Consider the following 23334-nt stretch of genomic DNA (forward strand, 5'->3'; position numbering starts at 1 on the left):
TGTAATTCACACCAAAGAGATCATACCTATGTATATGACTTTGAATACAGAGGGGTTTTCACTAATGATCAGCCACGATTTCTTCCCTTCATCATCTCAATCAACTTCTAATACTTACTAAAATTGATAATGGCTGCTCTGCGTCATTGCTTAAGTAGTACTCAGCCAATCGTGATTTTATATTTAAAGCTTGTTACGTCCATTACTGGTTCTGCGTAGTTCTTGCTTTCCTTCCTTCTTTTCTTCGTCTGGCTGGGTTACTTGCAAGAAGTCATATCAAAGCCCTAGCTAGGTGGGTTTTCTCTTTAAGTGAGCACACAAATACTATATAAAATTAACAACCTGTGTTGAACCTACTTATGTTAACCTCTTAGCTGCTTCATATGCGTTACCTACAACCGACTTATTAGCAGAGCATTGGAGCTTAGCAGGATCATCAACACATTTTGGAGTGGGGAATTCCGCTAAGTTAAACAAGAGCGTACCCAATGAAGAACGCTCTTGGACTGTAGGCTTCAATTTGGACCATTTTCCTTGGGAATCTATCTTCTTATTCAAAATAACAACGTCCCGCTTTCTTGCCTCGGGGAAGGAAACAAAGGGAAGATCAACAAAGACTTGAAGCTTTCCCTGTTTAGGTAACTCACACGAAATGCCTCCAGAAGTACTTAAATCCGTACTAACTCCTCCAATTCCCCCTTGCATCCTCGACGACAATAGTACTAGTGTGGCACCAAACGAAGGTCCGATGTTCACGTGAAGACCTCGAGTGAGTGTGTTACTCATTTCGTATGTGCCTCCCTCGCCGTGGATGGACAGCGCACACAATGAGATGGGGAAGTCATAGACAGTTTGGCTGTTTGCCTTGCCATAGTCAACTTCAAGAAAGTTGATGGGAACATTATTGTTGCTTGGTGACGACCACCAACTACCATCGCTTTGGAAATCGTTCGCTGCAGGGTCGAAAAGATAAGCGACGTTCTTCTTCTTTAAATGAATACCGAGTTGGGTCTTTTGCTTCCCCTTACGTATCTCCTTGTATAAAGTCGACCGGAAAAAATCCCCGAGATCCTCAAACTGTCTGAACACTGCTCCGTTTTCATGGATACTGGTGTAGTGTACGTTGTCGCTGTCCATCATGGTGGCCGTAGCCAACGAAGAGTTGGTGGAGGCAGAGTGTATAGAGTTGCCAACTGAAGCAGTTTTTACTGCTCCTGCTGCAGTAGTTGTCGATGAAACAGTGGTGGCAGTCCATGTGCCTGCTGTCACTACATCAATGTCTGACATCTGATATGCTGCTAGTTCACTATGAACCAATCGTATCTCTGGCGTCGAGCAATTTACAGGAGAAAGTGGTTCAAATGGAACCATCATCAGTGCTGTGCTACCTTGAGCTCCACATGCCAGAAGAGCACTCTCAGCACTAACACTAGTAGTAGCAGTGGTGGTGGTAGGAAGTAACATTGGATACTAACAAAGAGATAATATCAGTTTTCTCTTAATATCAGTTTTCATATCTACTTTTCACGGCATATTCAGTTGTCCTCTTATAAACCATTGATTTAATGGTATGCAGCTGTACATGCGACACTTAAAGTACATGATCTTTTTACAATTGTAAATTTGCACAATGCTACATATTTTTGATATGCTATTATGCTTGAGCATTAAATAACACGGTGGTCAAATAAGCATTCAACTTATATTCAAATGTTAGTGAAATTGCTGAAAAGTTGATGCAAAATTGCTGCAAAAATTGGTTGAAGTTACTAAATCAGTTACACAAAATCAGTCATTATCCTTATCTTTGTCCTTCTTCCCGAAGGGCTTCAAAAGAACACCACCAATACCCTTTCCGACTTTACCAACACCTTCAACACCTTTCCCAACACCTTTGACTGCTCCTAAACCAACACCCGAGGCAACACCAAAGGGTGTAGTGGTAGCAGCTCTGGCATTGAATAAGATTTCTGGTTTGAAGGAAAATCTCAAATAAGCAACACCACCATCACCTTCTTCTTCAAAAGTTAAGGGAACACCAACCTCTTCGCCCAATTTGACATTCTTCATTTCAACTATTCCAGTACCTATAAGATCATCATCATCAGCCATGTCCCAATCCATACAAACAACCTTAATGGTAGCATCATGTAAGTTGAAAACCTTGACTGTTTCAAAAGTATTCCAAGTAGGATTAAGATCCTTTTTGATTGTTTTGGTCTTCAAAAAGTTATCACTTTCGGAGTTCAAATATAACTTAATGTATGGATCTGATTTACCGTTCCTATCAGATGCAACCAAATCAGTAGCTCTTAAAACTTCTGCAGTCAAGACACCACAGTTCTTGAATGAGTCTTGAATTGGGAATTGAGTGGCATAAACAATTGGAATCCATTGCACTTGAACATCGACTCTGGATCCATTCAAGTCAAGAGTGAATGGTTTATGGTACCCATTCTTCAACAATTGCATAGTTGGCACTGTTATTTCAGCAAGACTCTTTTCGGCTCTGTTGGCACCTTCCTTCTTAACAAGTCTAAACATTGCAGAAGACCATTCCAATTCATTGATGATCACATCACCAGTGGTACCAACATCAATTCTTTTGCTCTTGAATTTCTGAGAAGTATAATCAGCATGACCATGAGTATCAAAGTACGCTTGAAGATAACAGCCATCCTTTACTAACAGGATGTTAGAGAATTCAAACACAAGCACACCACTAGTATATTCAAGTAATTGCTCCAATGACAAATGTGCTTTACTTGTGTCAACAAAATCTTCCACTTCCGCAGTATCATCAACAGTGGCAGTCTTGGCATCACCTCCTTGTTTAGCCAATTCCTCTTGTTTCTTCTTCCTCAATTCTTCCTCCTTAGCCTTTGCAATTTCTTCATACTTCAAATCTTCCAAAGACATAACTGGCTTAACGGGAAAGAATGATAATTCATAAGTAACAACACCTTTTGGTCCCTTTTTATGAATTAACTTACCTTCTCTGTCTTCTGAATCAACATACTCAATGTAATTACCCTTATCATCTCTATGAATAATTTCACTAAGACCGACATTAAAGCTACCTAAGGTCCGATCGGGTGAGTGGGCTTCAACATCCATCACTTCAATATTCAACCGTTGATTAGGAGATGACACAGTAATATAGTGAACTTCATTCCAAGTTGGGTTCAAAGTCGAATCAGCAGCTGCAGTTCTACCTCTTTGAATACCGTTCACAAGAAGTCTAACATATGGATCAACCTTACCAATGGTTTCCAAGTTACGCAAATCTTCAGCCTTTTTAACGCACACTCTGACAACACCAATTGGAGGAGTATATCCACCTGTACTGGTGACATAGTCCAATTCAACTGGTTTCCAAGAAGTCAGAATTTGAACTTCTCCACCGTTAGCAAATGGTTGCCAGGTTTGACCAACTTGGGTACCATCAATAAGGTTATTTAAGGTACTACGAATAGTACCCATAACCTTATCATTGTCACTGCTCTTCAATACAAGTTTAACTCTTGATTTAGCTCTGTGTTCAATAATCATTTCCTTAGAAACATTATAAGCAGGATTGGCATTCTTTTTAAATGTCTTAGAAGTGGATACTAATTCGTTATTAACCCACAATTCAACATAAGTATTTGGAGGTGTATCAGGTTTAACTCCCTTCAAACGCTTAGCAGTTGAAACGTTGATTAAGGCAATACCGGTGTTCAAATCAGGAGGTGGAATAACTGCACCATCTGGTTGTCTCTGTGCTTCAAGGGAAGGCATAAACTGTAAGGAGTACAGCAATTCACCAACAACTTTGTTATTTCTAATAAAAGAGGAAGTGAAGTCTTGAGTCTTGTTATCACGCATCAGATACAAGTCCAATTGAATACCACCAAACATTGTATCAGCAATAGTCTTATTTTTGTCAAACACGTTAATTTCCAAAGGTTCAGACAAGGAAGAAATAGGAAAGTAAAACGTTTCATTCCAAACTGGACTTCTTGTGCTACTCTTGTTTGGAGTTTGAGCAAGGACAACATTATTGAAACCCATGGTCAAGTAAGGATCCAAAGTACCACCAACATTGGCAAAGGATTTAAGTCCCTTTGCACTCTTAACAGTGACACCCAAGACACCAATAGCAGAATTCAAAGAATGACCAGCCATAAGTTGTTGAACATTTAATTGGAAAGAAATTGGAGTGAACAAGATTGGACCAGCGTATTTCTTAACCATTTGATGAATAAGTGGGTACAATCCAGGGAAATTCAAAACTTCTGAGTTAAAGATCGTATCACCAAACAATTGACAGTTGAAATCAAAATCTGGAGCTTCAAGTAAAGTTACGTTAATGGTTTCAATATGAGGGAAGGCAGACATCATTCTCATACGAACCCTTAACGAGGATCTAAAGGAAATGTCTGATACAGAAACAGGAATAGGGATACCAAATAAATCAGCCTTGACGACAATCTTTTGGTTAACGTTATTTTTCATTTGCTTACCATTGGAATCAGTCAAGTTGTTAGGAGTGAAAGAACAAATCCAATCCATAACCACTACATCTTCATCAGTACCAGGTAAGGTCTTAACAAAGTCAATGCGAGGAGGTTTTGTACCAGCAGTGAACGAGTCAATCCACAATTTCTTTATGAAACCAGGGGCAGGGGAAGAAGCTAAGATTGGGTTAACTTGGTCACAAACAATTTGGGAAACTGAAGGTTCCAAAAAGTACCAGAATTTTTCCAAAAAGATATTCAACCAATCCATAGTCTCATAATCATTTTCAATTTGTCTAACAGTGAATTCTCTTTGGGCCAAATGTCTTAAATTTGTTCTATACTTTCTTACAGAAGCACGATACAAGATGGAGAAAGTGATAGCCACAAAGAATAAGGGAGCAGTTGAAAACCGGAACCAACCAATAATCCAAGAAAGTAAGGCACCAACAATTAAATACCCCACGTTATGATACCAATCCCCATAAATGACTGGAGGAAGAAGATTATCGAAAACAGTTGTTTTAGCCAATAAATCAATTGATTCATCTTCAGCAGTTAAAACATCATCATGTTCCCAACCTCCAACTTCTTTCCAGCCTCTATAGGTTGGTTCGACAGAAAGTCTTGGAACTGGTTTGGTTGTAGCTTGAGAAAGATCATAATTGGGTGAAGGCACCAATTCAGGCTCCTTTTGCTCCTTTATAGGAGGTTGACCAGCAGGTACCTGTTCCGGAGGGAACAATACCTCGTTCGGCTGTAAAAAAGAGTTAGTATTTCGATTAATTGCAAACCCATAGTACCAACTTATAGGCTACTTACGTTCGTTGACATTACGACAAAGGTAACCGCTTACAATTGATGTCTAAAAGAGAGAGTTTAGTATGGTGAAATTTAGCAACTTGTTTTCTTCCCTTGAGAATTTTGATACTGATGGTAGCGCCAAATGAAACGAACACAAAGGCACCGTATGATTTAAGTTAGTTGCGTTACAAAGACGTAGGTATAAGCATATAGTACAAGCAACACTATGGTAATATAGTAATCGTAATATAATGTTCAGTAATGATCATTCACAATGATCATCTGCTAATTGTATAGAAGGTCTCCATAAACATTCCTTGGGAGTGCTTACTATACTTTCAAACACCACGATTATTGTAAGAAGTAATGCACAGATACCCATAAGTAATGTAGAACTAATATGAGCAAAGGGAAGACCGATAAAGATTACGGCCACAGGAAGACGAAGAGCAATTCTTGGTGTCCGAGGAATAATGTGCAAGCCAGCTGGATCTTTAGGAACATCCAAGAGTCCAATAATGAATAACGAGAATAATGCAACTCCCAATCCGCCGGAAAAGAATAGAGCCAATTTATGAAGACTCCGATGTTCATGTTCTTCTCCTTCCACAAGGATTGCCCAAATATCAGTTTCATCAAGTTCACAGAAGTCACCACCTGCATCAGCTGCAAGGATCAAGGCCGCAATTAATGGAATATGAAAGTAGATCCAAGAAATAGCCCTAGTAGCCAGGTGTCTTAAAGGATGTATAGCCTTTTTCGAAGTTGAACCATGATTATAAAGCCATGCAAAGGTATAAGCAATGAGTAATAAGAAAACACCTCTAAGAAACTTTGGGTTGAACCCAACACCTAATGGATTGGAAGCTACCACTTTATATAAGAATTCTCCAATAGCAATGGTGACAAAAGCTGAGAACCGTTCAACTTCATGTTCAATGTTTAAAGCTGTAGAAGTACGCAAATTCAACTTCTTCTTAAACCACGGAGAATAGCAAACAGAAAAGCAAACTTGTTCCAACACCAATAAAACGGCCGAGGCAATTTTCTTACCCAATGGGTTGAAGAAGATAATTGGGATCCATAGGGCCGAAGTTATAAAGATAGTAAAAGAATAGACACGCAGTTGGGCACGATGTTGAGGAATGTAGAAGGAATAAATAAGCAAACTAATGGCCAACAGAAGACGACAAACCATATAGGGAACATAAGTGAGTGCCCCTCCATGAACACCGTCCCACACTTTATGAGCATTATTGGCATAAAAAGCCAATACAGTAATGATCCAAAAAATATATAATCTTTGCAGAAGATCTTCGTTGTAGTAGTAATTGGTAAAGTCCTTAATGTCTGCCCACACTACCCAAGCTGGTAGGAATAAAAGAATATACTTCAATAATGCTTCAAACGTAGCTGCTTCTGAAGCAGCACCTGCCAAGTTAGCAATGATACCTACATAAAGTAAGTCCAAAAACAATTCTGTTTTAGCGGATGAACGTTCACCTTTAGTACGATATAATACACCATCCATAAAGTAGTTTAAAGCGTGTGGTCTAATAAACCATACAGACTCACGAGGTCTTTTGATATATTGATACTGAATATCTCCATATTTACGAATGAAATGATCTTCATCTTCACTATCACTTAGATCTAATTCATGGTTACTGAGAACCTCTTCAATGTCACCAGTGATAATTTGACGGAGTACACCATCATTTTCGGAGTTATTGTCACCAACCGTCATTGCACAATACAGGTAGTTGGTTGATAAAAGAGATGAAGAAAAGAAGAGGTCAAAGAAATTTACTTTCTACATTTGATCTAGCAACTCAGTTGGATACAAGCCACCTGCCCAATTTTGAACGGCTACAAAGCTTCTTTCGTTTCATGGGGCTATTGTTTCACTAATGCGGTAGTTTATCACAACTTGATATATACAGTACATGGGAGAGACTTCGAACTCAATAATTAATACTAACTGAAATCGAGTGCTACCAAAACAATCACGTGACAATGTCACTAAAGAACAATAATGTTGTATAATGGACTAGCATTGAAATATCTACTACCACAACAAAATTATCACTTTACACCTTCTTGTAGTCTAATACAAATACATTTGAATTACACATACAGCACATTCGTAGTCTTCATTATGTTACTTCTGTCAAATTCCCATCTAACCCCAACTAAAATAAGTGTTACCCGGACGCACGAAAAAATTAACAAATCAAAGACCGTACGTTTGTAGTTTTCCCAGTAAAGACCGTAATCAAGAGGGCTCTTAGTTGAAGATAGCCATAAAAAAAACATAGGATAAAATAAAAATGCACAACCCTTGGGCTAAAAGAGACGCATGGAGATACGAGGGTCAGTTCTCTCGCGCTAGCAGATTCAAGTCAGCTTTCCCCGGTTTCGGTATCGCTGTTGTGGCATTCACTGCTTATGTTGCATTTGAAAAGTTGGTATTGAAGCCCAACGGTGGTGAACACCACTAAAGAAGTTATTGGCCTGAAATGAAGAATTCATGGATGTTTTATTATAAGTACATAATGCCGAACCAATACATATTCATAGTTTTATAGTGAAAAGAGACGGAAAGTTTAGCTGGAAGTGTAGTTAATGAAGCAGATTGAAGAGTAGCATTACTATATACTGTAAAGCCAATCTTCCTGTAATAAAGTGTTTTGACTGGAACTCAATTACTTAGAGGTCATTGTAGTGGACATACTCTTTGTTACGTCTTTATTAATGTATCGTAGTATTATTCTATCTATTTACAAGTGCCTCAAAATGATGTCTTTCTTATTGTGAAGATTCTCCTCCTTCTACAATGGCTGATTCCCATATAGATTCTCTGGCAACTGTAGATTCAGACCCCATAGATCCTTCTTTAGATTTGGAACTCTTGCCTGATTCCTTAATTTGAGTCATTTCAGCTGCTGCCACGGTCCATGGATCAATATATTCAGCTTCTTGTTTCAAACCCCATTCCATGTGTGTAGTAGGATAAACTGCTCCTAATAATTCTGATTCTTCTCTTGAAACAGTAGAACTCATTTCTTCAGACATACGTAATTGATAAAACTCAAAACGAGCAGCATCATACGCTTCTTCAAGAGACATCGGGGTAGGTTTAGAATTAGATAGTAACCATAACGTTCTTTGAACCACGGATTCACCATCCAAAGGCTTGTACAATTGCAACATGTGAGACCAGTCACATTTCTTATAAGTATCAGCATCATTATTTTCAATTAAAATCTTTGGTCTTGAAAACTCCCATGGATGCTGGTGGTAGAAAACATCTCTAATTTGATCTTCAATGAATTGCAACTTTTGAACCCTGAAAATTGAATTGTGTTGCACTTTTAAATCGTTTTTGGAATGTCTTGTTTTGTAGTAGCCATCGGCCTTTTTAATATTGATTTGCTTGAACGGATCAGCCTTTTGAGCTCCAGCTTCAAAGAGCTTTTGTTTCTTGGTCATATCATTAAAGGGCGGATGTGATCCTACTATGGTGTACCAAGCAGGAGTGTCCCGCAAAACACCGGCCTTTATGAACCTCGATGTTCTTTCGTACACACCAGTAGCCCCGGTCTGGATCTTCATCGTTGTCGTCTGGATTATATCAGTGGATACAAAGCAGTCGCCCTTTCACTTAAGGTGAGTTTCTGTACCAGTGCTTTGGCTGAAAAATTTTCCCTCATGAAAAATTTCCGCGACCTCTATATACAGGCACCAATAATGGGGTAGATGAAGGCATAAAGACTGAAGCATTGCTTACACTAGTAGTACTATTTATAACAGTACTATTGATAACAGTACTATTGATAACAGTAATATTGATAACAGTACTATAATAATAGCAGCACTATAATAATAGCAGCACTATAATAACAGTACTATATTTATTGCTCCACTGCTATATCTATTTCTTTTGTTCCTAGATCAAATTGGTCGTTACTCACACTATTGCATTCCATGATACGATCAATACAGCGTTCACTACATTGTAATAAATAATCATGTGTCATGTGGAAACCGGTACAGTCGTTAATAAGTTGTCTACGATCACGAAATCATCTACCTAACTTATATCCATATATTCAATCGCACAAGACACTTGGTTCTATAAGACCATCGGAATACTCCATTCGACTGGAAACTATAAAGAAGAATTACATTCAGCCCGATTTGATTTCTTATGCAAGGTTTGTTAAGAGGTTGTATCCGTCATCAGGGTCCACAAGCGTTGATCATGACGAGCTTTACGATGCCTATAGAGCACTACCTGAGCCCAGACCATATCATTTGAGACCTCAAGATGTTAATACTTTTATAGACGTATTTTTGGAACGAAGAGACTTTGTTAAGCCCAACCAATTGGATGGTTATCTTTTGAAATCGCCAAAGAAATTGGTCCGACTGTTTGAAGCCATGATGAGGGTTAGACACAATTACATTGCTCAAACAAAAGCCATTCTAAGTGAATTTCAACAATATGATTTGGCCTTAACAGCGGCAGAGAAAACTAGGTTTCTCTACTATTATTTCTATAAGGATAAGAAACAAGTGGTTGACAGAATCACTGAAGCAAAAGAGCAGTACAAGAATGCAAAGTCTACTCTTGATTATAATGAATTCAATATAAAAGTCACGAATGCATTATTGAAGGATGAAAAGCAGATTGACATTGAGACCATCAACATGCTTTTGTTCCATTCTAGTAGACACAATCAAGAGGATGTTATTGAGTTATTGGTAGGGTCAATTGAGAAGAATCATAAGTCCAATGATAAAGATAAATATGTGCCTAACAACGAGACTTTCAAGCGGCTTTTGGATCATTATGGTCAACAAGCAGTTAACCCCGGCCAGTTTAGTCGATGGATATCTACACTTGTTTCCAGTGGAGCAACGATTGACATTCATGTTGTTAACTCCATAATAAAAGGTCTATTAAATATTGGTGAACTTTCGTTAGCTGAAGATCTTTTGACCCAAGTATTTGTTCTTAGAGACAATAAAACCAGTGGCAATCATGAAGACGTTCAGGTTGATAAACAGCTTTCATATGACGATGTTAAGAAGTATAAGATGCTTATTTCACAGGTAAACGATAACCAATTTCAAATATACCCCAGTTGCTCAACGTTTATGCCATTTATTGAATACTATTGCAATACACCAGGTGTTCATAATTCCTTTAGTAAGGTGTGGTATTTAATGGATCTTATGCACAATGAGTATAACCTCCCTGTTCGCACCCGGAGTTTCATTCATATATTCGGTCGATTTGGGAAGGTCCATAACGATTGGGAGCTTCAAGAGTTTAATCTTTTATTGACCAAATTGCTTGACTTGCATCAAGACACTAATAATAACAGGTTCCTTAAGCTTAGTGGCCAATTAAACGTTCAAGTTGTGAATGCATTTTTGCAAGCGCTTTCATCACTGGAAGATGAAGTCACTAAGGAATACACTGCAAGCATTTTGGAGGAGCAAGAAGGGTATTTCAATTTGCTACGAGCCTCAAAGGAGTTTCACTCTCGAGGTAGAAGTTCTACTAAAGGATATATTACTAAACAAGCGACAATTGTCCACTCCAATCTTTTGCGCAATGTTCTCATGAGAGCCAAAGCCATAGCTCTGAGACAAGAATAAACAGTTATATATATATATATATATATATGTACATAGTAAAGGCATTACATAGAAACGGCATTACATAGAAACGGCATTACATAGAAACGGCCTTAACTATTATACCAATTCACGAACCTCTTCATTTGTAGCCACAGGTCTTGACTTCACTTTTGAGCTTACCTGTGGTTGCGACTGCTGCTTCTTTTCATCCCATTCCTCTTCAATTAACTCATCCAAATCGTAATCGTAATTGTTAGGATTGGAATCCATATCGATTTTGTCAGTCTTTCTTCTTCTCAAGCTAGAAGAATCGTTCAAATGCAATTTAAGAGGTATGTCTTCTGATGTCAATCTCATTTTATCTTTCAATGCAGAGATTCCGGAAGTGGAAGCAGCTTCTTCGGCGTCGTCCTTAACCTCAAATGATGGTGGCACATATCCAACCGGAGCACCCATACTTCTTGAAGGTTCTACTGCGGACTTCTTTTGCACTGGTTTCTTCTTTCTCTCTACGTCATAGGAGGCAATACCAGAAACATATGGCAACGCAAGAATGAACACCACGATCACCACAAACACCAAGAGCCAGATAAAGAACATGATTAAAGAACCGAGTAGTATAGTGTAAGTACATATTTTAAAGTGAGTAGTTATTTAAATGTCGCAATGATTTGTATACCCGAACATTCCATTACATACGAACTAACTACTGCACGGTACTAATAGCTGGATATGGCTAAGCAACGGTATACTTATAGTCGACAGTAGAGGTGCTAGTGAGTGGCTGCTTAGTAATACTACACATATGGTTGTAGCAGACAGTGATGAACCGTATGTGTGTGGATGGTGGTGGTTCCAAGTGTAGTGTCCACACAACAAAGTGAGGTGATGAGGACCAAAGTCTACAGGACAAACACGAACAGACAAACTATAACAGAACAAACATAACAACACGGTTCATATCATAATACGATAGAATAGTTCAGAACGACAGCGAGACATGATAATGTTGAAACGGGTATGTCCAAGATTACGCTCTCCATCAAGTCATTATGTGTCGAGGTACCGTTCAATGAATGTGTTTCAACCACAGTTTCGGTGTTATTCTTCCGTTCTAGACACAGAAGGACATGATGTTTCTCAAAAGATAGACACCCTTTCAGATTCCCAATACTCTCGTGTTGCAGATGAGTATCTTGAATCAATAAGCGATGAATTGGACTTGCTAGCTGAGGACCATGATCAACTTGATTTTGAGTTGAGTCACGGGGTATTGAACATCACCATTCCTCCCAATGGATCCTATGTCATCAACAAACAACCTCCCAACAAACAGATCTGGTTGAGTAGTCCTCTTAGTGGGCCCAAGAGATTTGATTTGGTCGGGGGAAAATGGACCTATTTGAGAGATGGCACTCAATTAAGTAATCTATTGGCAGGTGAGCTTGGTGAAGCAGTGGGGATAGACTTACAATTTGAATCTGTAGACCAATAAGCGGTACCCATCCACAGTCCTCGGTTTATAGTGTACAGTGTATATCTGTTACGTAGTGTATAGCTTCTTGTATATAATGATGTATCTTGCATTACTGCTAATGTAGAGTGAATGCACTATTAGACTGAGGTTTTCTGAGAAATTTGGTGCGAATCCAACTGGGCCAGTGCTTCAATATGCTTCCCTCCAGTGTGCTCCCATTGAACAAGCTTCCCTATAGTAAGGCTCCTTACAATATGATATAAGACAATGGCACGACGGAAAATAGTGAAAATCATAAACGTTGCTCGGGTTCGCAAGCCCAGTCTAAAGGTGGCTATAAGACTACCGCCAACTGTTCTATTGGATCTTCAACTAATAGAATCCTCACAAGATGAACCACATGATAATACTCCGAATGACAATACTATTTTGAAGCAAGAACAACGACCGCAAGCCGATCGCACTGCTAACGATAATGATAATAACAACGAGAAGGTTTATGTGCCTGCTTTTCCAAACCATGACAACTATAAACCTTTGGCAATGCCACAACATCAATCGCAAGGTCAAATAATCCGACCGGGATATCGAAAAGTGCCTCCGAATATCTATCCCATCTTAGAGAACGAATTAAAGGTCTTGAATCCAGACATGGAAGAATTGGGGATTGACAAAATCATCTTTTCATTGCTTGATCCACTCAGTAAAGCACGAATAGATTTACCCGTGAAATCCAATAACTGTGTACACTTTGAATGTTTTGATTATGGCTCGTTCTGTATGTTTAACAAGATCCCTCAAGGTGTTCAGTTTCTGCTTCGAAGAGCCATGACCAAACTGGCATTAGAATTACTACGGTTTCAAAAGGCAGCTGGCTATTTATACTCACCGGTTAAAATTATTGATATCACTAAACAAAAATCTTCCTCTGGTAAGGAATATAAATGTCCAATCTGTGATGCCAAGTTCCCGTTACTGGAGCTTACGGTGTCTATTTCCTTCAATTATTTTGTCAAGGGTACCCCTAAAGATGTGGAAAAGATAGAATTGTTGGAGATGTTTCAGTATAGACCCATTAGTGAACGGGAATCTATTGAGAAGCGAAGTCAAAGTGAAGAGGTTATATTGCTTTCTGATGAAGATGAAGATGAAGATGAACATACGCAGAGACTAGAGGGAAAGCTACCAGTACAGAGACAAGTTCCCGAACAGAGACAAGTTCCCGAGCAGAGACAGGTTCCCGAACAGAGACAAGTTCCCGAACAGAGACAGGTTCCCGAACAGAGACAGGTTCCCGAACAGAGACAGGTTCCCGAACAGAGACAGGTTCCCGAACAGAGACAATTTCCCGAACAGAATCATGATCCTGATTCATTTGACGATGATGGTATGATTGAAGAAATAGAAGCTGTTATACAAGGAGCATACGACGAAGACGATGATATAATACATCAACATGCAATACCCATCATAGATTCTGGCTCTGGTTCTGATGTTGAACTACCAGAAAGTGCACCAGTACCCTTTGATATTGCACTTCAAGTACTTAGTCCTTATTTGGCTAGATATAGAGGTGAGTACGCACATAGGTATGGTCAAGATCAGTACCAGGGCTCAGGGAGCCATGATGATCCTGTGACAATAGACTAACATACATTATACATAACACATTCATACATATTACTACCTCCTTTTGCATAGGCTGTGAACTCTTGGGCAGTCATCGTCATCGTGCTCTTTTGCGTGCACCAACCAATAAACCCTGGTTGAGAAATGGTATTCCACTGTAACCAACCACCCTTACTGGTAAGCGATTGCTTCTTATAGATTCTAATACCGAACCAACTGGTATTAGTGAGGGGTTACATATATCTTTGTGGTGTACATTTAAGTTAACCCAATCAAAGGCAAACTTAATATAAATATCATCTTCATCATCATCACTTGATATCATCAACGTATAATCACCCTTTGCACTAAGTATATGAGCCGAAGAGGGTTACCAGTAAACAGAGCTACATCTCGTACCAACTATGGTGGGGCATCTACGCTTATGAGCTTGGTAGGGGTATTGACACGCTTAGTCCATGGATTGCCCATTCATGGCCACGACAACGACAGTACAGCCCAAATCCTCCACAAGGCACAGGAACCAATGACTAGCGAGGAGTTTTATATTAATTTGGCCACATCAGTTTGTTTAGTTTTGGCGGGTGGGGTGTTTGCAGGATTAACTCTTGGATTAATGGGTCAAGATGAAGTTTATTTGAAAGTCATTGCTACCTCTGGCGAACCTATTGAAAGGAAACATGCTAGAAAAGTATTGAGATTAATCAATAGAGGTAAACACTGGGTACTTGTGACTCTTTTATTATCAAATGTTATTACAAATGAAACCTTACCGATTGTTTTAGATAGATGCTTAGGTGGAGGTTGGCCTGCCGTAGTGGCGTCTACAGCTGCCATTGTTGTATTTGGAGAAATCATTCCTCAATCCATTAGTGTTAGATATGGCTTGCAAGTAGGGTCTATGTTTGCTCCGTTTGTGTTGATCTTGATGTATATCATGTACCCCATTGCATATCCTATTGCCATGTTATTGGACTATTTATTAGGTGAAGATCACGGTACAGTGTACAAGAAGTCCGGGTTGAAAACCTTGGTCACCTTACATAAAACTATGGGGGTTGAAAGATTGAATCAAGATGAAGTGACTATCATCAGTGCTGTGTTGGATTTAAAAGAGAAACCTGTTAGTGCTATCATGACTCCAATCGATAGAGTTTATACTATGAGTGCGGACACAGTACTTGATGAAAAAACTGTTGATGAAATCTTTCAAGCGGGGTTCTCTCGTATCCCTGTTCATTTACCCAATGAACCTCTGAATTTCATCGGGATGCTTTTGGTTAGGGTTTTAATTAGTTATGATCCAGAAGATGCTTTGACGGTTGCTTCGTTCCCATTGGCTACTTTACCGGAAACGTCAGCTGATACTTCATGTTTGAACATCTTAAATTATTTCCAAGAAGGTAAATCCCATATGATAGTTGTTAGTGAACATCCAGGTGAACCATTGGGTGCACTTGGGGTCTTAACTTTAGAAGATGTGATTGAAGAGTTGATTGGTGAAGAAATTGTCGATGAATCGGATGTATATGTTGATATTAATAAGAATATCAAGAGGAAAATTCCTGGCCCGTTATCTAAAAGGAACTTGACTCAGTATTTGCATACTTTGTATCAGAATGCTCTGACATCTTCGAAGAGAAATTCAATTGATAATACTGTTCATCACCAATTACATCACCCCAATCCACAATATACTCTTGGTGGTGATCCTGGTTCTGGATCTCCATATTTGGCTGCACCTTATAACACTAACTCTCCTTTATTACAAGCTGTTGATAGTTCTAAGAATTGGATACCCAGAAATCCTGCTTCCAATCCTTTAGAAACGAACAAAACCTTTGTGACAATCAAGAAACCCGTTGGCCGATTGCATTCAGCTACCAACTTGACTCCAAATGGAAGTCCTGGTGCAGGTGGGAACATTTACCACCCTCAATCACCTTTAGGAAAGCTAACAGCGAATAATAATAATGGTAATAATAATCAGAACAATAGTAGTACGGGTTCACCAAGTATCCATGACCAAGTTATCCCTGCACCTGATCGCCCTGCACCTGGGAATGGATATGGAGCAATTCATTTAACTGAAGAAGGTGCTCTTCGACATGCAGCTGATATTGACAGTGGTGTGGATCATCAACACCAGTTTCAATATGGAGCAGAGGAAGGAGAAAACAACAGTTCTCAAGGAGGTATGGAAATACCGGAGGGGTTCCAATATGAGAACTTGGCTCATCAACTGTTCCGTAGTAGTGGTATTGTTGAGAGTGTGGTTAATGTTCAAGGTGTTCACAAAACAATTATCGAACATTATAGTGGAAATGAAGATAATGGAGATGAAGTAGACTTGCTACTTTTGAATGAAGATGTTAAGAGGAAGAAAAAGAAGAAGAAGTCAAAGAAGCTTCAGAGTAAATCAAAGAAGAAGCAAGATTCTCCTGTTTCTGGTAGCAAGAGCGAATTGGATGAAGGATTCCAATCAAGTCTAGCTAATAGTGTTGCTAGTTCTGTATCACTTACCACCAAACGAAGTCCTGCCAGTGAGAATACCAATGCTGAACTGGCTTCTGGAAGTGATGAAGGGAATCATGGAACTCGATCCCGTCGCCCAAGTGTTTGGGATCGGTTTTTAGGTTCAGCAACACCCGAGAAATCATAGTTAGTCCACATCATTATGCTTTTTTTATACCGTATCTTTAGTATATTAGATAACTTTTGTCAGCTCCTTTCGAATATTACATTCTCAACCGTTACCAGTACTGGTGTGATGAAAACCGTTTAAATAGTTTGTTCTAAGTACTTCTTTTGTTGACATGAGGGGTGGGAGGGATTATACTTAAATACTCAACACGATATCTCCGTGCGTATAATATTTATGTCATCGAAGGGTTTATTAGAACTTATTCAATGTTTGACATTATACAGTATACGACATACTGTTATAGTACATTTCCGAAATAGGAAATCCCATTAAATGGCATAATACCCCAGAAAGTCCCGTGCGGGTTTGTGATTCATGTTCCGAGAAAAACCGAAAGTTAAACTTCGGGCCCCTTCATAGTTGCTGTACCACTTTCTTCTTTATGTGTTGATGTATTCTCTCTAGGTATTGATATTAGCATACTATTACGGCATATAGTATAGCTATTGCAGTTGTGGTATTACTGTTAAGATGGGTTCTGGTAATGGCCATGTACTCAAAGGCTTATTTGCTACTAGGTCTTCAGCCAGTACAGATAGTGGTGGACAACATGGATCTTCGTCTTCGTTAGTGAAATTGTTTCGGAAAAATAGACATATGTCCCATAGTGATGTGCTGAGTCGATCTATAAGTAGTAGGAATGATCATGATGATTCTGGTTCTGTTAATTCATTTCATAGTGCTGCTAATGATTCACTGGTGTTGATTAATGGTAGTGATGGTAGTGCATTTTCAAAAGAATCTCCCATATCGACTGCTGATACTTCAGTAGCAACTTCAAAACTACTTCCAAAGCATCAACATCAACATCAACATCAACATCAGCATTTAGGTCTTCTCCCATTAGCGAAAAAGAATTCATTGGATTCAGAGGGAAGCAAAAAGAAACATCTTCCAACATTGAAACGATTTCTTGGTAAACTCAAAGAGGATAGAAGTAATAAATCTAATAAAGGTTTACCACATTTCAAGCCATCCCTGGCTTTAGATAAAAAATATACAAATGCAAATAAACTCTTGGGTTCAGGTGCCACTGGATCTGTGATTTTAGTCCATTCCAAGACAGATAGTTCTCAAGTTTATGCTGTGAAACAATTTAGACCGAAACAAAAGGCAGAAAATGAACGGGATTATAAAGTTAAGGTAAAAAATGAATTCAAAATAGCTTCAGTTTTCAACCATCCCAATCTTATTAAAACATATGAATTGGTTACTGAATCTGGATTAACTCATGATCCAGAGTATTATATTGTTATGGATTATTGTCCTTATGATTTTTTCAATTTGGTGATGTCAGGACTTATTACCATTCACGAAACAGAATGTTATTTTAAACAAATCATTGCAGGCGTGTTCTTTTTACATGATCATGGATTAGCTCATCGTGATTTGAAATTAGATAATTGTGTTGTAACCGATCAAGGAATTTTGAAGTTGATTGATTTCGGTTCAGCTGTTCAATTTAGGAAACCCAGAATGCCAGGTTTGGATTATGGAGTAGATAATTTGGATGAAGATCATCGTTTGCAAAGAGCAAGAGGTATAGTTGGTTCCGATCCATACTTATCGCCAGAAGTATTTGAACCATCAAATTTTGGTTACGATCCAAGATTAGTTGATGTTTGGTCCATTGCTATAATATATTGCTGTTTGGTTATTAGAAGATTTCCTTGGAAAATACCTAAATGGTCAGACCCTTCATATTCTTCATTTGCATCAGCTGAACCTCCTTATGATAAAGGTTCCGAAAGTGAAGCCACTGTTCCAACTATAAAAAGTGGTGTGGCTACACCTGTTGAGACAAAGCCCAATATACAACTATCCGAATTAGAACAGAGAATCCCTAAGCTTACCATTAATAATGAAGCAAACACATTAGATAAATCTATTGATGATAAAGAAGTTTCCCAGGAACCTCCACAAATCAACTTACCTGAACCAAATCTAGATTTAGATGATCAAGCTCCAACTCAAGCAGTTATCCCTCAAAAGAAAAGACATAGAAGAAAATTAACAGGTAGAGAGAAATTGCTTCGCTTATTACCAAGAAACTCCAGATCATTGATTGATAAGATGTTGGCAGTGAACCCTGAAGACAGATACACCATGGATCAAGTAATTGTTCATCCATATGTTCAAGAAATCACAGAATGTCAAGAACTTGTTCTTCCCAGTGGTGAGAAGTCAATATTGAAACTGGAAAACCATACTCATCACTTGGTAACCGAAGACCAATTGAGACTGATTGAATTTGAAAAGGCTCGTCAAAAGGAAGCCATTGGACTTTGAATCTTTGGAGGTTTGCACTAAATTCGAAACGATTTGATTCCGCTTTTAATTTGGTCTTTTTCAGAAAAACTTTGTATATACTTTTATAGGAGGTACGATACTCAATTTAATGACGAGGACGTGACGATTCTTTCAACTTTTTTAACAAATTCTATAAATTTTTCATCCTCGAGCTTAGTCTTAATGATATCCCGTAGTTGCTGATCAGTGTATGATGTTTCACTAGTATTCATATTATAAGAGAGAAGTGGTTGGTTTAACAATGGAGGCACTTGAGAACATTCTGGAGACGGTAGTTGACTATTTGTGTTGTTATATGGTTGTGTTATGTCATATGCATGATTTGTATCATATGGTTGTGTTGCATCATATGCTACATCGTATGTTGTATTGAATGTTGTCTCTTGTGGTATTGTTTCAGCTTCTTGTGTTGCAGTATAATGATCGGGATATTGATGGAGATTATGTAACAATAATGAAGGTGAATTAGTTATCTGAGTAACATCGACCAATTGTGATTGACTTTGACTTTGGTTTACTCCTGATTGTTTCTTCACATGAACATGACAATGCATAATTTTCTCCACTGAAGACTTAAAGGCATCAAACTCCTTAACATCACGAAACACCATCTGAACACGCCGTAAAGTTGCACCCGAGATCAGTGATAACTTCAATGCAATCGTAGGGTATTTGCTTACCCCCAGAAGCACTGTATGAGTAGTGACTTCGATGGTGTCTATGACTATCTTCCTCCAATAGACATTAATGTAAGGATGAACCAACTTGATGGTAACTTCAGTACGATACGGACAATGGGCCCATTCGCTGTTCCTAAGGAAGGAGTACTTACAGATGTTAAAAGAAGGCATTTATACATATAAGAGTATATTTTGGGAAAAGAGACATGTATAAATAAGAATGTTTTTTTTGCACCCATAGGGAAAACTTTCACATTTATATATATTTCTTTTCTATATGATACATCACATTACTCTTAAATAATTTTAATCTATATATTAACCAAAAGTATTGCTTATTGACTAGTCATAATACTACTAGTAATAATATGACCAGGCATATCATATCAACCATCCTACACCCGTACACCATTTACATTGTGTGCAGGATCATTCAAAATAGATAACAATTTGAAAGGCAACTAGTTAAAGGTGGTATTTACCTTACTCCTGTAAAACTAATAATGAGTGACGAAGGGTATAGACTACCGGATACGGTAATCACTGTATCCTTTTATAGTTCACTCATCTCATCACTAATCATTGCTGCAAGTGTCATACTTCATCTACGAAATTACCGGAAACCATTTCAACAACGACTTATGATTCGAATACATTTAATTGTACCCTTGTTTGCCCTTCTGTGTTACAGTATGCTATCGAATCAGAACTCCTATTTCAACAAGATTGTATTGGAACCCATTCGTGAATCCTATGAGGCATTTGTCATTTATACCTTTTTCTCCCTTCTAACAGATATGCTTGGGGGGGAACGACACATTATCATTATGACTAGTGGGAGAGAGCCCGTGGCCCATCCTGGTTTCTTGGGGAAATGTCTTCCAAGATTGGACATATCTGATCCATATACATTTCTATGGATTAAAAGAGGCATCTTACAATATGTTTGGTTAAAGCCATTCATTTGTTTTAGTATGATCTTTGGGGAATTATTCCATTTATATGATATCAATGACATGGGGATCAAATCTCCTTATTTATGGTTAACAATTCTTTATAATCTTAGTGTGACCATTTCATTATATTGTCTTGCCCTTTTCTGGAAAATTTTATGGAACGACTTGAAACCTTTTAATCCAGTGGGGAAATTCTTATGTGTTAAGTTAATTATTTTTGCTTCTTATTGGCAGGGGGTTCTTTTAGGTACTCTTAGTTTTTTTGGAATTTTAAAGAAATCCGGAGTACCACAGGATTCGAATCCGGGTTCAGATTCTCAACCAGCAAAGCAAGAAAATTATGACTTGGGTTTAGCTATTCAAAATGCTTTATTATGCGTGGAATTAATTGCTTTCGCCGTTGGTCATTGGAGCTCATTTTCTTATAAATATTTCACGGTGAAATATTTACCCTCATCTAGAGTACAATTTTTTTATGCCCTAAAGGATATGTTTGGGATTCAAGATTTAGTTCATGATTTTAAAGTTACCTATCAAGGTGACAACTACGATTACAGGAAATTTGATTCTGTTGAAGCATTGCTTGCACATCCTGATTCAAGTGCACGCATGAGTAGAATAAAACAAGGGTTGCGATATTATAATGATGGGAAACATAAACATTGGCTCCCTCTGAACATGATGACACTCTCTGAACCCTCTCAAAATGGGAATGGAATTAATAGTACAACAGAAGAGAATTATGCTCCATCCATAAATTCTTCAACGAAAGGATTAATATCTTCATCAAGAGGCAGTATAAAAAGTCCTCCAGGATCTCCTAGGCCTGGACCTGGACCTGGACCTAGACAACACTGCACTAACACTACACCTCCATTAGGTTCTATTACAGCAGCATTAAATGATGAGAACTTTAGTTATGATGAAGAGGATCTAGACGAAGACGAAGCTTATTATCAACAGGCTACGTCAGTAGTCAATAATTATACTTTAGATCAAGTGGAGATACAACGACTTTTGAATTATCCCATAGTTGATGATTTGATTAATAGCCACGAATATGGCTACAGAGTTAGGAAGTTACGACATGAACGAGAGACACCCAATAGAAGACTCCTAAACGAGCAAGAACGACGAAGATATAGTAACGAGAGCTCAAGATATGGGAGTATAGTATAAGGCAGGGTTTTTTATTATTATTATTACTATGGAGTCAAAAGAGTCCCTATATACAAGAAGTCATTACAATTTGAATACATTCGTTTGTTCCAAACCCTTTATAAATCCCCGTGTTTAATCATCATCAATTTTGAACAGATAAAGACTATCCAAATCCTCAATTTTCTGTTTGTCTGAAGATTTTGAAGATACTTTTGACTTTTTCTGTTTCCTTAATTCTTTACTTGAAGACTGATCAGCCTCTTTGGCACTTTTGGAGGAGGTAACTTCAACTTTTGGAGAGCATTGGAGAATGACTCTTCCCTCCACGCCACCTTGAGCTTCATAAAGACAAGATAATTCATCCAACATTTCTGTAACTTTATTAAGCACCATCGTTCTTCTTGCAATTTCCAATTGGTAATCTTCAGCTTCAGATTTGCGGATTCTATTGGAAGCATCATTACCTTCATAACCTCTAGAAATGGCCCTTGCATTTGATCTGTCTCCAATGAAAAAGCTAAACTTACCACCTTTTTTAATAATCTTTTCAACCTCACTTTTCTTCTGATTGGCCAAATCACTTAAACTAATTGTCCATGAGACGGTAACCACTTTAGCAGTTGAGCTTCTTTTCTGAGCCTTTTCCTTCAGTAAAGCTGCTTTCCAAGCAGCTGAACTACCCTTGTTCAATAATTCCTTTTGCATCTTTTCTGCCAACTTATCGGCATATTGTTTTACCATTTCTTGACAAGTATTCAACTTAATTAATGGCAACCCACCAGCTTCTTGAGGTTCAACTACATATATCCCTTGCTTTGATAAATCTAATGGGTTGACAATATCTGGTAAAAATGCTATTTCCATCTTATTGGTGGTAGGATCAATAAATTGTACTTTGAAATCTCTTCTATATTTATGGACAAGTTCTACTTGTGATTTTAATGCTTCTTGTTGTTTGGTGGACCCCGAGGTATTATTAAACCTTCTGGTATTACTTTGTTGTTTCTTAGGGCCTTCATTTCTGGCTCGAGAATGATGGCTATGACCTCCTCCTCCGGATCCACGGGTCTTGTCTTTATTATTGTTTCTTTGAGTATTTGCAAACCGATTTGATGACGTGGTAGGGGGTTGCTTTGAACTTGAACCTTTGCCCGATGAGTTGATTGACGATAGAATGTCGTCCAAATCAAAGGCATTCTTATTGCTATTCGTTATTGGACGGGCCTCAAAATGCCTCAAACGAGTCACATGCACTAACCGCCGCTGAATCAGCCTTATCAGTATAAACATAGTCGATAGATACAAGTAAAGCAGCAGAAAGAGTAGCTGGATTTAATGATTACTTAAACGAGATTTTTCACCTGATAATAACACGGTGCGTGCACGACTTTGTTAAAGTATACAAGGGAGAAGTATGGGTGCAATAATATATGTTGTAGTAAATGTTGTAGTATATAGTGAA

At 38.3% G+C, this 23334-nt stretch overlaps 11 protein-coding genes across 11 annotated transcripts; 5 read left to right on the forward strand and 6 right to left on the reverse strand.

The window, feature by feature from the left end:
• Window positions 1-357: 357 nt before the first annotated feature.
• KQ657_002965 (uncharacterized protein) lies at window positions 358-1374 on the reverse strand (the record flags this gene model as incomplete). The annotated part of the gene is made up of 2 exons (XM_043193705.1): window positions 358-1287; window positions 1369-1374. 2 exons carry the CDS (start codon window positions 1372-1374, stop codon window positions 358-360), a joined length of 936 nt encoding a protein of 311 aa, XP_043047124.1.
• A 414-nt stretch (window positions 1375-1788) lies between these two features.
• KQ657_002966 (tricalbin) lies at window positions 1789-5333 on the reverse strand (the record flags this gene model as incomplete). Its single annotated transcript, XM_043193706.1, has 2 exons — window positions 1789-5256; window positions 5322-5333. The coding sequence occupies 2 exons, from the start codon at window positions 5331-5333 to the stop codon at window positions 1789-1791; spliced, it is 3480 nt and encodes a 1159-aa protein (XP_043047125.1).
• Window positions 5334-5568: 235 nt separating this feature from the next.
• On the reverse strand, window positions 5569-7050 carry KQ657_002967 (uncharacterized protein; the record flags this gene model as incomplete). Its single annotated transcript, XM_043193707.1, has 1 exon — window positions 5569-7050. The coding sequence occupies one exon, from the start codon at window positions 7048-7050 to the stop codon at window positions 5569-5571; it is 1482 nt and encodes a 493-aa protein (XP_043047126.1).
• A 1061-nt stretch (window positions 7051-8111) lies between these two features.
• Window positions 8112-8918, reverse strand: RSM25 (mitochondrial 37S ribosomal protein mS23; the record flags this gene model as incomplete). Its single annotated transcript, XM_043193708.1, has 1 exon — window positions 8112-8918. The coding sequence occupies one exon, from the start codon at window positions 8916-8918 to the stop codon at window positions 8112-8114; it is 807 nt and encodes a 268-aa protein (XP_043047127.1).
• Window positions 8919-9341: 423 nt separating this feature from the next.
• On the forward strand, window positions 9342-10973 carry KQ657_002969 (uncharacterized protein; the record flags this gene model as incomplete). Its single annotated transcript, XM_043193709.1, has 1 exon — window positions 9342-10973. One exon carries the CDS (start codon window positions 9342-9344, stop codon window positions 10971-10973), a length of 1632 nt encoding a protein of 543 aa, XP_043047128.1.
• Window positions 10974-11072: 99 nt separating this feature from the next.
• KQ657_002970 (uncharacterized protein) lies at window positions 11073-11555 on the reverse strand (the record flags this gene model as incomplete). Its single annotated transcript, XM_043193710.1, has 1 exon — window positions 11073-11555. One exon carries the CDS (start codon window positions 11553-11555, stop codon window positions 11073-11075), a length of 483 nt encoding a protein of 160 aa, XP_043047129.1.
• Window positions 11556-11779: 224 nt separating this feature from the next.
• YFH1 (ferroxidase) lies at window positions 11780-12450 on the forward strand (the record flags this gene model as incomplete). The annotated part of the gene is made up of 2 exons (XM_043193711.1): window positions 11780-11786; window positions 12074-12450. The coding sequence occupies 2 exons, from the start codon at window positions 11780-11782 to the stop codon at window positions 12448-12450; spliced, it is 384 nt and encodes a 127-aa protein (XP_043047130.1).
• Window positions 12451-12699: 249 nt separating this feature from the next.
• FGR3 (Fgr3p) lies at window positions 12700-14082 on the forward strand (the record flags this gene model as incomplete). Its single annotated transcript, XM_043193712.1, has 1 exon — window positions 12700-14082. One exon carries the CDS (start codon window positions 12700-12702, stop codon window positions 14080-14082), a length of 1383 nt encoding a protein of 460 aa, XP_043047131.1.
• A 403-nt stretch (window positions 14083-14485) lies between these two features.
• On the forward strand, window positions 14486-16723 carry MAM3 (uncharacterized protein; the record flags this gene model as incomplete). The annotated part of the gene is made up of 2 exons (XM_043193713.1): window positions 14486-14494; window positions 14576-16723. 2 exons carry the CDS (start codon window positions 14486-14488, stop codon window positions 16721-16723), a joined length of 2157 nt encoding a protein of 718 aa, XP_043047132.1.
• Window positions 16724-17236: 513 nt separating this feature from the next.
• KQ657_002974 (putative serine/threonine protein kinase) lies at window positions 17237-19054 on the forward strand (the record flags this gene model as incomplete). Its single annotated transcript, XM_043193714.1, has 2 exons — window positions 17237-17240; window positions 17301-19054. The coding sequence occupies 2 exons, from the start codon at window positions 17237-17239 to the stop codon at window positions 19052-19054; spliced, it is 1758 nt and encodes a 585-aa protein (XP_043047133.1).
• A 2950-nt stretch (window positions 19055-22004) lies between these two features.
• On the reverse strand, window positions 22005-23162 carry AIM23 (uncharacterized protein; the record flags this gene model as incomplete). The annotated part of the gene is made up of 2 exons (XM_043193715.1): window positions 22005-23069; window positions 23127-23162. The coding sequence occupies 2 exons, from the start codon at window positions 23160-23162 to the stop codon at window positions 22005-22007; spliced, it is 1101 nt and encodes a 366-aa protein (XP_043047134.1).
• Between the last annotated feature and the right edge of the window lie 172 nt (window positions 23163-23334).

The sequence above is a fragment of the Scheffersomyces spartinae genome (assembly GCF_019049425.1).
Source record: "Scheffersomyces spartinae strain ARV_011 chromosome Unknown scaffold_26, whole genome shotgun sequence".
Lineage (NCBI taxonomy): Eukaryota > Fungi > Ascomycota > Pichiomycetes > Serinales > Debaryomycetaceae > Lizanozyma > Lizanozyma spartinae.